Genomic DNA, 12,363 nt, shown 5'->3' on the forward strand with positions numbered 1-12,363 from the left:
TTATTTTCTGCCTTATTTCATGTTTTGAACTTCTTTGGCTTTTCCACCACATCCCCAGGAACCTCATGACAAATATTGTCATCCTGCAAGAACTAAACAGCCTTGGAACTCACTTCTCATCAGTACCCTCTGACCCTCTGAAAGGTAGAGGCATTAACTGCTCATCTCTCATTTAAGGAGAAAGGGACAGTGCACACAGCTCATTCTCTCGTGGCTACCTATTGCATTCATTTGGGACTTCAATGAGTTCTTCATCATGCCCTCCAAGCCTTATACTTCTAATCCACCACCCTTTCCAACCTTCTCTCCCCTAGTTTTTCACCTTTCTTTTGATGTTGTCTTACATTAAATTGTAAACTCTTTGAGGTCAGAGACTTTTTTTCTTTTTTTTTTTTTTTTTTGTATTTGTATCCCTAGTGCTTAGCACAGTGTTTAGCACATAGTAGATGTTGAATAAATGGTAATGACTATTATTAACTATTGACTGACCCGAATAAAGGAAATAAATGGGAGAAGTGAAGAACATGTATTTGATAATTATCATCCATACAAGAATAATTTCATACAAGTTTAGAATTCAAAGGGTTCTTAGAGATTATCCCAATTCAATATGCTTTACAGGTGAAAAGTCATAGATACTTAAACCTTAAAAGGGACCAAACTCAGCCCAAAATAAAATCTAAAAATTCTAGTTTTTCTGCCATACCTCAGTAGATTGTAGAGACCTCTGGAATCTACCAGTCAAGTGTAGATTTGCCCAAAGGCAGAGATCTTAAATCATCCAAGACCAACAGATATCTAATTCATTATTAAGAAGCTCCAACTATATGTTTGTTAGTCATTCATTTATTCCAAAACATCTGAAAAATATCCATTGTCCTGAACTCTAGCTCTTTAGACATTTTCTAATTCTTTAAAAAAGGAATTCTTGACCTGAGGACTGGAAACTGTTTTTAAAATTATTTTGATAATTGTATTTCCATATAATTGGTTTCTTTTGTAATCCTATATATTTAATTTTATATATTTTAAAAGATGATCTTGAAAAGGGATCCATAAGATTCATCAAACTGTCAGAGGGGGTCCATGTACTTCCCCCCAAAAAAAGTTGAGGGCACACAGATCAAACATCTTGAAAATAAGGACAAAGCACACACTAAAAGTGTACTGCAGTCTGAGGGAAAATCAAGTTCAAGAAATCTTTTTTCATCATTTCTCCCAAATCATCTATTCCAACCCTTTCATTGGATCATTGGTTCAAAGCTGGATGAAACCTGAGAGACCATATACTCCAATCTCCTCATTTTTCAGAAGAAGAAGCCAAGGACCAAAAGCTTAAGTGACTTACCCAATGTTTAATTGTTAGTGACAGCTGAGATTAACAAAGAAATACTTTTTTATGCCTAATCAAGATTTCTTAAGCTTATTTCTCTTCTGACATATATAAGAAATTCTTTAAACAGAAATTTGCTTTCCTTCCTTTCCCATTAGTCTTTTTGGGCGGCAAAACAGAGGGAGAAGAGAAATGGGAAATAATACAATAAAAAAGCAACTTGACACTGAACTAAATCATGTTAACAAGATTTTAGTGTCACCAAAATGTTCAGATATAATTCTTCTCCTTCAACCAAAACCATAAAAGTGGCTACCTTTCTTGGGGGGTACAAATTAGCAAGGCTTTTATCTGAAGCACGATGGTTCATTGTTAGCCTTCTGGTAGGAGACTCCTCATAGGGCCAGGGATAAGGAAGACACTCATCACTTCCTACTGATTGCCTCTCCTAGTTATTACAAAGAAGAATTCTATGTTCCTATGACTCTGCTCCTTGAAAGGTAGTTCCAAAAATGTAAAAAACTCTGCCCTCTTCTCATGTGAACTATTACAACAGTCTCCTAACTAGTCAACCCACCTTCAGTCTATTTCCCTTCCAATCCATACATCACTGCCAGATTAATATTGATATTTGAGATCATTCTTGTAATATCCCTGTCCAGAATTCTTAATGACTGCCTATTGTCCATTATACAAAGCACAAATGCTTTAGCTGAGACTTCAGGACCTTCCACAATCTGACTCAAGCTTATCTGAAAATATCTTTACCTCCTGTTACCACCTCTTCATTTAATTCATAGTCAGAAGAAAATAAAATATAAAATCCTCTGCTTGGCTTTTAAAACCCTTCAATACTTAACCCTTTCCTGCATTTCTAGTCTTCATATCTTTCACTCCCCTCAGTAACTCTGTGATCTCGTGACATTGATTTCATTGTGCACCTTCACTGATTGCTCCCCCAAAACTGGGATTGCCCTTTTCATTTCCTCTTCGTGACTTTCTTCAAGTTTCAGGAAAAGTCTCCCCTTCTGCTAGAAGCTTGTCCCAGCCTTCCTTAATCTTAGGGCCCTGACTCTGAGATTGTATCTGATTTATCCTGTATATATTTTCTATGTACATATAAGATGAGTCTGCATGTTATCTCCCCAATTATACTGTGAACTCTTTGAAAGCAAAGATGTTGTTTGCCATGTTTTATATCTCTAGCACTTGGCAAGGTGCCTGAAACATAGATTCTTAATAAATGCCTCTTATCTTGACTTGAAAATGAGTTTAAATGACAGTAGTTAGGTATAAAGGAGTATTCTTAGATTTTAATCCTGCCCTTGATAACCTTGGGCTATCAGTTTCTGTTCCTTCCTTGAAATAAGGGAGATGAATTAGGTGAATTCTAAGATCCCTTCCAGCTCTAGATCTTTGAAAGCAAAAGTAAATAGAAAAATAGGGGATCATGGAGAATTCTAAAAATAGGCATCTCAGATTTCTTACCACTGCCTGATCCCTATGCCTAGAATGCAACTTCTTTGTCCACTGAAATCCTACTTGTCCTTGAAATTATGGCCTAAATGCCATTCAAGAAGCTTCTTCTTTGATCTTCTCAGTCAGAAGGGACCCCCCTCCAGTCTCACCTCATAACAATTTGTACTTCTTTGAACTTATCACTGCCCATGTTGTAATTTTGCATGAGTTTCATCCCTCTCTCTCCTGCTGGCAGAGTTTTAAGTTCTTGAGGAATAAAAATATTATTTTATTCATTCTTATTCAATAAAAATCTTATCTTAATCCCATTATTGTTAGCCCTTTACCTGGTTTAGCAAGATCTTAATATTGAATAAATGAATAGAATACAGATAAGGAACACCTCTCCACATAACCATTCTAGTCATTCTGGACTATGTACTTCATTTGGGTACTTTCCAACTAGTTCCGAAGGGCCCCTGGGGGATACAGCAAAGTTGCAGAGCTAGCATCATATACTTTCTCCCACAAGACCAGTGGTTCTTCCTCAGAGAAAAGAGCCATCTGGGCTCCAAGGGTTAACTCAGAGGAAGCATTAGGAGAGTTAAGCTAAGGTCAGAACTTTTGTGGAGATGGCCCTTGTGAATGAGTATGGTCTCCACTCTATCCACAGGAAGAGTAGTCAAAAGTCTTACACCTTGGGACAGGCTGGAAAATTAGAGCCCTAACAAGAAAAATGTGAATGTGGAAAAGCCCAAGATATGAAGCTAAATGTGGACTTCAGATTTGAACTAGCCATATGTAGGATCCATATTCCAATCAGTCCTTTCTCTCCTAAGTTCTCCTAACATTTATGCTAGCTCTCCTTTGTTCCTATAACATTCTATTTCGTGTCATTATTTTAAAAACATATTTTTAATCTTCCCTTTTCAAACAGATTATAAGATCCTTGAGGTCAGATACTATGTTATTTTCCATCTTTGTATGCCCACTTCCTAAAAGTGTCCTTGCATACAAAAGTACTTAAGAATTTTTTTGTATTTAATATGGAAAGAGTAAAACATTTTTGCCACAGATGTTCCACCTTCCCCCTTAGAGGGTCTTAGTCTGAGGAATCAATGAAGCCAGCATTCTTTCCTTCGGTACACATGTACTAAAATCACAATCAATTATCCAAATTTTGGATAAACTCACTTAAAGATTCTCCAAGATCAGTGGCCATTTTTCTATCAATGACTCATTCCCTAACAATAGGAACTTCTTCCCTACTCTCTCCTCTCTCCTCAATATGCTTCTCATACACTAGGGGTCCTCAAACTAGAGCCCACGGGCCGATGTAGCCCACTGAGGACATTTATACGGCCCGCTGGGTTATGGCAAAATCAGACCGGAAGTGACATTCGACCTAAACTTGTGTTAGCAACGCACACTTCCGGCACTGGGCTGAGGCGGGGGAGACAGAGTGTGAGGCGATACTGAGGTGAGGTGAGTTCCCAGCTGGGGTGTGTGGTGTGGGGAAGGGAGCAGAAGACGGAGAACTGAAGGCCCACCACCTTGTACAGTAACGGCAGCCGCCACAACAGACAGGCGTGAAGGATGTACAGTGCATGCTGCGCATGTCACGGCTGCTGCAGGGGGAATTCACTGCAGCAGTGAAGGTTGGAAGCGGGAGCGTGAAGAGTAAGAGAGAGTGTGGGAAATGGAGGCATCACAGCACAGTGGCAGCTTGGAGGAAGTTGGGCATTGCAGTCTGTATGTCTCTGTGTGGGCAAAGTTATTGCTGGTATATTGTTTTTGTAGTGCTACATATATGTATATTGGTATTTTACTAATAGCAATTTGGAATCCCTAGGAAATAATGATGTCAAGAAAAAGAAAAATTGACTCAGAGTGTAGGATATTCAAAGAACAGTGGACTTATGATTACTTTTTCATCCAGTACAAGGAGAGAGCTGTATGTCTCATATGCCAGAATATAGTGTCTGTGTTCAAAGAATATAATTTGCATGGACACTATTAAACTCAACATAAAGATAAGTATGATTGTTTGATTGGAGAAGTGAGAAAAGATAAAATATTAAAACTGAAAAATACATTGACAACTCAGCAAAATACTTTTGTGAAGCAGAAGCAACTAAATATTTCATCACTGCAAGCAAGTTTTCAAGCTGCCAAGATGCACTGGCAGACCATTCATGGAGGGAGAATTTGTTAAAGAATGCCTTCTTTTTGTTGCCAAAGAGATGTGTCCAGAGAAGACCAATTTATTTAGTACAGTGAGTCTTTCAGGACCTACAATTACACAGAGGATTGAAGAAATGGGAACAATCTGCATCAGCATTTGCAAAATTCCATAAAAAAATTTCTTATTTTCCCTTGGCACTCAACGAAAGCAATGATGTTCCTGATTCTGCACAACTTCTAATTTTTATTTGTGGGATGAATGATTATTTTGAAGTCATAGAAGAGCTTGCTGCACTACAAAGCATTAAAGGAACAACTACAGGAGAGAATATCTATGAAAAGGTTTGCCAAACTATGAATGGTTTGGAGCTGGACTGGGCTAAACTAGCCAGCGTGACAACTGATGGTGCTCCTAGCATGGTGGGGTCTAAGAAAGGAGTAATTGCTCACATTAACCAAGAGATGGACAAACATAACCATTCTCATCCAATAGCCATACACTGCCTCATCCACCATCAAGCGCTGTGGAGTAAATCACTGATGTGGAACTCTGTTATGAAAATTGTGGTATCTTGTGTTAACTTCATTAGAGCTAATGCACTAAATCACAGACAATTTCAGGAATTTCTGTCTGAGCTAAATGTTGAGTATGAAGATGTTCTATATCACACAGAAGTCCATTGGCTGAGTTGAAGGAGAGTTTTAAAACGTTTCTATAATTTACTTCCACAGATTACAACTTTTCTGCTTTCAAAAAACAAAAAAGTACCAGAGCTCAATGATGCAGAATGGAAATAGCACCTTGCCTTTCTGACAGATGTAACAGAGCTACTCAACAATTTCAATATGCAACTTCAAGGAAAGGGGAAGCTCATCTGTGATATGCAATCACATGTCAAAGCATTTGAAGTAAAATTAGGCCTCCTCATCAAACAAGTAAAGGAGGAAAACTTCTGCCATCTCCCCGCAACTCAAAATCTATTAGCGGAAAAACCGCTGATTGCATTCCCAAACAAAACATGTGTGGATTCACTGGAAAAATTGCAAAAGGAGTTCCAATTTAGATTTAAAGAGCTTCATCTCCATGAACAGGACATACAGCTTTTCCGTAACCCATTTTTTATTGACATTGAAAATGTGGATACAATTTACCAAATAGAACTGGCTGAACTGCAGAATTGTGACTCTCTGAAAGACGTGTTCAAGTCAAGCAGCCTTCACAATTCTATGCATCTCTCCCCTCTGAGATATTTCCTCATCTCAAGAACCATGCACTCAAAATGGCAACCATCTTTGGCAGCACTTATGTCTGTGAACAGACTTTTTCTAGAATGAAACATTTGAAATCTCCAACCAGATTAAGACTAACGGATGCACACTTGCATCACTTGTTACGACTAGCAGTGACAAATATGGAACCATACATTGACCATCTCATTAGCCAAAAGCAGGCCCATAGTTCCCATTGAAATACTGGTAAGTTTGTTGACTTAACTTCATTTTAAATATTTTATTTGTTCCTGTTTTGTTTCTTCACTTCAAAATAAGATATATGCAGCATGCATAGGAATTTGTTCATAGTTTTTGTTTTTACTATAGTCCGGCCCTCCAACAGTCTGAGGGACAGTGAACTAGCCCCCCATTTAAAAAGTTTGAGGACCCCTGTCATACACTATCGCAGTCCTTACCTGGTCCAATTCCCACTTTGATGATGTCTGCTCCAGAAAGAATAAGCTCCTCTACCATCTCTCCAGTTACCACATTACCTGCCTGAGACAGAAAGAACAGCATTATTAACTCAAGGTGTTTTCCTAGAAGGTGTAGAAAAGATTCTACATCTGGGCTCCACAACTCCTAGCTTCCTCCCCTATAAGTCAATCTCTCAATAAACACTTATTAAGCACCTACTGTGTACTGGGCACTATGCTAAGCACTGGGGATACAAAGGAAAGCAAGGAAAGACAGTTTCTGGTCTCAAGAAGGGAACCTTCTAATGGGGGAGACAACATGCAAACCACTATGTACAAACAAGCTCTATATAGGATCAACTATTTAATCAACAGAAGGGAGACCCTAGAATTAAAGGGCATAAAGAATAGTTTCCAGCAGAAGATGCAACTTTAGCTGGCACTTGAAGGAAGGAGGAAAGACATTAGACAGAGATGAAGAAGGAGAACATTTCAGGCATGAAGACATTCAGTGAAAATGTCTGAAGTCTGGAGATGGAGCCTTGTTTGAGGAACAGTAAACAGAACAGTGTCACTCTACTGCAGAATAAATGGTTGGGGTTGGGCATAATAGCATAAGATATAAGAAGATTGGATACTTGACTTTAAGATCTCTATAAGCCACCTTGAGGAACAATAATAATAGTTAACATTTAGATAATACATCTAAATGCAAAAGTGCAAAGCACTTTATATACATTATCTCATTTGAATTTTATAATTTTATGTAGTAGGTCTTGTTATTATGCCATTTTACAGATGAAGAAATTGAGTCTATGAGAAATGAAATGCCTTGCCTAAGGGCTCTCTTGCCATGTCCTGTGATCTAAGACCTATCCTATCAATTTTTCTTTTCTTGAACTCTGTTAGATGCTGTAACATAAGGGATTTTTTTTAGTATGGCAAAACACTGCTTCAGAAGACTATATAAGATTCAAAATGAAGTGAAAACTCATTAATGCAGTGTAAATGAGGCACTTACATAAAGGATTCTAAGAGTCTTAAGCAAATTTTCAGGTATGACATTAAACTTGTGATGATCAAATATGAAACAGAAAGCACTGTTTTCAAATGAAATTTCAACTATATTTTGTAGCACTGACATTTCTTCAAATTAGTTCCAAATTCACCTTGTAATACTTGTCATGACTTTCAAGCTTTTAAACAACTGTTTCCTTTAGTAAAAGAACTTGATGGAAGGACTATATTTTCAGGGGTTTTTCTCTTTCAAAATTTTGCAAGTATGAAATAAACTTCTACTTGGAGTTAATTTAAGCCAGTATTACAGGTATTATTTTTTTTTTTTGAAACAGTTTCTGATTCATCTCCCTGAGTTCAAGTCTGGCCTCAAACACTTACTAGTTGGGCAAGTCACTTAACACCATTTGCCTCTGTTCCTCATCTGTAAAAATGATTTGGAAAAGGAAATGCAAACCATTCCAGTATTTTTGCCAAGAGAAACCCAGTCACATAGAATTGGACACAACTAAGATGACTGAATAACAATATTATTATCTCGAATCCCAGTGCTTTATCCATTGTGTCATCTGGAAACCTCTATAAGGTCACTAGAGGAGCTGGGGCACTAGAAAAAAATATCAATGGGAAAAGACTTTAAAGGTCTCTCATTTGAGAAAGATCAAACCATAGCACAGTGATTAAAGTGAGTGACAATTTAAAAAACTGTAAATCATGAGTGAGTGTGCCAGCTTCTTTACCAAGGTCACACAATGAATTGGTGTATATAAAACCCTAGTGAGGACAACTTATGCGCCCTGGTAACTATTTCAATGTCCTTTATTTCTTTATTTTTTTTTTGGCTGGGGTTAAGTGACTTGCCCAGGGTCACACGGCCAGGAAGCATTAAAGGTCTGAGGTCACATTTGAACTCGGATCCTCCTGACTTCAGGGCTGTTGCTCTATCCATTGCACCACCTCACTGCCCCTCAATGTTCTTTCTAATATGTCACACCTCTTGTTAGTAGTCTTGTATCTTACTGCTTCTAGTCATCAGTACCTACCTGAAGAAAAAATCTCTCACTGACCATAGGCACTGAAACGTAACTTTCTTTCTTTTGAAAACAATATGGATTTCTGAAATCCATTTGCAGTAAATTAAGAGATTCCAGGAAGTCTGAAGAAGCTACTAACCTCAAACATGCATCTGGGTTGGCAATAGTCCAAGCTTCTCTTGCTGCATGGGTGTGAAGTCAGAGATAGTAGTTCCTCAGAAAAGGCCTTCATGAGAAATTATGAGAAGCCTCTGACAAGGAGATTCCCCAAAAGGATGAATAGCATACTTGGAAAGGGGCCGAGTGCTGGGGACTGGACATATTTGGTGTGTGATGCTGGCCATTTTTTATCAGTCACATCCATGCTCTAACATGCTTACTATTTTGAAGAGGGAACTTAAAAGGAGTGAGAATAAAGGTTCTAAAAGATAATCCCCTGACTCTCTAAATGATTTTCCATTGAATCAAACACGTGGCTATTTTTTTAAAATTGTGGACATGTTTTTAAGAACGAGTTTCTGATGCCATCTGGACAGAACAGAATTTTACTTGGCAGTGGCCAAAACCTACTACAGGCAGCAGAAATTCATTCAATAGCAATGCATTTCAGGCCAGACTTAAAATAGATTCATTTATCCTCAAGGTAAAAGCCAAGCAATGGCTTAGTCTATCCAAAAAAGATGATGTTTGGACTGAAGATTTACCACTAAGTAGATGTACCAAATATTCTACCAGTTCTGATTGATAGAGAGATCGGTAGGCATATTGCCCTACCAATAATCCAAGACTATGGCCTCTTGATCAAAGGCAAGACCAAAACCAAACTTGCCAGGAAAAGAAAGCATATGCAATTCACTCCCTGGTTATAAAGCACCAATCTCTCTACCAATCAAGAAAAATGATACAATTTTTAAAAAGCTACATATCATTGAGTATATAAGCTTCTCTTCTAAGAAGAAAAAACTATACATTCAGCTTTGCCACCAAGAGAGGAAACTAAGTCATGGAGGCAAAGAGAACCAGATCCTTCTCTATAAAATAATAGAATCTAAATAGTGGAAAAGAGCCCAGAGGTCATTCAGTAGAATCCATTCCTGATCATCCAAGCTCTGTTTTAAAACTTTAGTCAAGGAAAAACCCACTGCATCTTGAGGCAATGCATTCTACTTTTAAAAAGCTTTTCTTGTTAGAAGCCTTTTCCTGATATCAGGCTTAAATATTCTTCTTTGCAACTTCCACTGAGGATTTCTAGATCTTCCCTCTGGGGACAGAACAAATCTGGTCCCTCAACTACATAGAAATCCTTCAGATACCTGAAGAAAACGATCATGTCCCTGTTAGGTTTTCTCTTTTCCAGGCTAAACATACCTCATTCCTTTAGTTGACCCTTACTTGGAATTATTTTGAATCCTTTCACCATCCTTGTTGTTCTCCATTGGATACCCACATGCTTATTAATATCCTTAATTAAAGTATTAATTAATTAAAGTTTAAAAAACCTAGAATTCTAGATACAATCTGACCAGGGCAGAGTATAATGGGACTATAATTTCCCCAATACTGAATACTACATTTTTCTTAACATGGTCTAAGATTGAGTTGGCTATTGTGGCTACTAACTTAGACTGTTGATTCATATTTAGTTTCTAATTCACTAAAATCTCAACATTTTTTCTTAGATAAATTCCTGATTAGCCATACTTTGTCTACCTTGTATTTATGAAATCTTACTTATCCCTAGAAAATTTTATCTTCTTAAATTTTTCTCCATGTTCTAACCTATCAGGATTTTTTTTAATCTTAAAAAAATTAGATCATAGCAGCTATTCCCTTCAGTTTTCTGTCATTAATAAATTTGATAAAAATGACATTTAGGATAAAAGAGCTTTTCTTTAATATAGTAAATAATATCTCTCCAAGTCAAAGAATATTACATGCAATGGAGAAGTTAGAGGCCTTGATTAAGATCATGGATAAATTAGCAAGGATGCCCACCATCACCACTACAATCTAATATATTGCTAGTAATTCTAGTTATAGCACTATGACAAGAAAAAGAAATTGAGAGAATGAGCATAAGCCAAGAGAAAACAAAATTATAGTTTTTTGCAGATGATGTGATGTATACTTAGAAAACAACAGACAACCAACTAAAAATTAATTGAAACAACTTCAATTACAGTATGTAAAACAAATCCAGAGAACATATAAAATGTAAAATAAATAATTTTGATTATATTAAATTTAAAAAGTTTTGCACAAAGACTAGGGGAAGGAGGGGGATAAGCCAAGATGTTGGAGGAAAGGCAGAAACTCACTTGAGCTCTCCCCCAAAAACGTGTGAACATCTTTAAATAATGCCATTAAAATTTTTCTGGAGCAGCAGAACTCAAAAACAGGGGAGTGAAATAGTTTTCCAGCCAAAGACAACTTAGAATGTCAACATGAAAGGTCTGTTGCATCAGGCTACAGCCCCAGTCACAGCAAAGTTGTACATTGAGACAACCATTCTGGAGAGCAATTTATAACTATGTCCAAGGAGTAAACAAACTGTGCATGCCCTAGTTTACTACTAGATCTATATCCCAAAGAGACCATTAAAAAGGAAAAAGGATCTATATATGCAACAATACTTATATAAGTTGTTGTTTTTTTTTTTTTTTTTTTTTTGTGGTAGCAAAATAATGGAAATTAAATGAATACCCATCAACTGGGGAATGGCTGAATAAGTTGTGATATGAGAATGTAATGTAATACTATTGTGCAATAAAAAATGATGTCCAAGTGATACCTGGAAAGACTTTTATAAACTGAAGCAAAGTGGAATGAGCAGAACCAGAAAAATATTGTACACAGTAACAGCAATATTGTGTGCTTATTAATTATGAATGACTAAGCTCTTCTCAGCATTACAATGATTCAGTCCCAAAGGATTCATGATGGAAAATCTCATCCCTATCTAAATAAAGAATTGATGGACTCTGAATGCAGTTTGAAGCATACTATTTTTATTTATTTTATCTCTTTCTTTTTTCCTTTGGGTCTATTTCTTCTTTCACAGCTGTGACTAATACAAAAATATGTTTTATATGACTGAACACAGCTAACCTGTATCAAACTGCTTACCATTTGAAGAAAAGGGGAAAGGAGGAAGGAAGCAGGGAAGAAAAATTTGGAACTCAAAATCTTGTAAAAATGAATGCTAAAAATTGTCTTTACATATAACTGCGGAAAATACTATTAGCAAACAAATCCACATAAACCATTAGCACTGTCATAATCCCAACAAAACATATCAAGAAGAGCTAAAAGGAGAAATTCTATTGAAAGCAATACATGGTGTATATTAAAAATAAATAAACTTACTACATTTTTTTAAAAAGTAATATATGGAACACAATACATTGTTGGTGGAACTGTCCACTAATTCAACCATTTTAGAGAGCAATCTGGAAGCATGCCCAAAGAGTTATAAAATTGTGTATATCCTTTAATCCAGTAAAAGCTCTATTAGATCTGTTTCCCAAGGTGATCAAGACAAAAGGAAAAGAAAATCCACTAGAAGTTCTAAAATATTTATAGCAGCACTCTTTGTGATGGCAAAAAACTGGAAATTGAGGGAATGCCTACCAACTGGGGAATGGCTCAA

General features: G+C 36.8%; 1 protein-coding gene across 5 annotated transcripts in view; it reads right to left on the reverse strand.

Annotated features, from left to right (window-relative positions):
* GMPR (guanosine monophosphate reductase) overlaps positions 1-12,363 on the reverse strand; it is a 90,422-nt gene that overhangs the window by 34,653 nt on the left and 43,406 nt on the right. For all 5 annotated transcript variants that reach the window (XM_031946817.1, XM_031946818.1, XM_031946820.1 and 2 more), the window contains exon 5: positions 6,664-6,745. In XM_031946817.1, coding sequence (XP_031802677.1) covers positions 6,664-6,745 — 82 coding nt within the window. The remainder of the gene's footprint in view (positions 1-6,663; positions 6,746-12,363) is intronic.

Source organism: Sarcophilus harrisii, chromosome 1 (assembly GCF_902635505.1).
Source record: "Sarcophilus harrisii chromosome 1, mSarHar1.11, whole genome shotgun sequence".
NCBI lineage: Eukaryota > Metazoa > Chordata > Mammalia > Dasyuromorphia > Dasyuridae > Sarcophilus > Sarcophilus harrisii.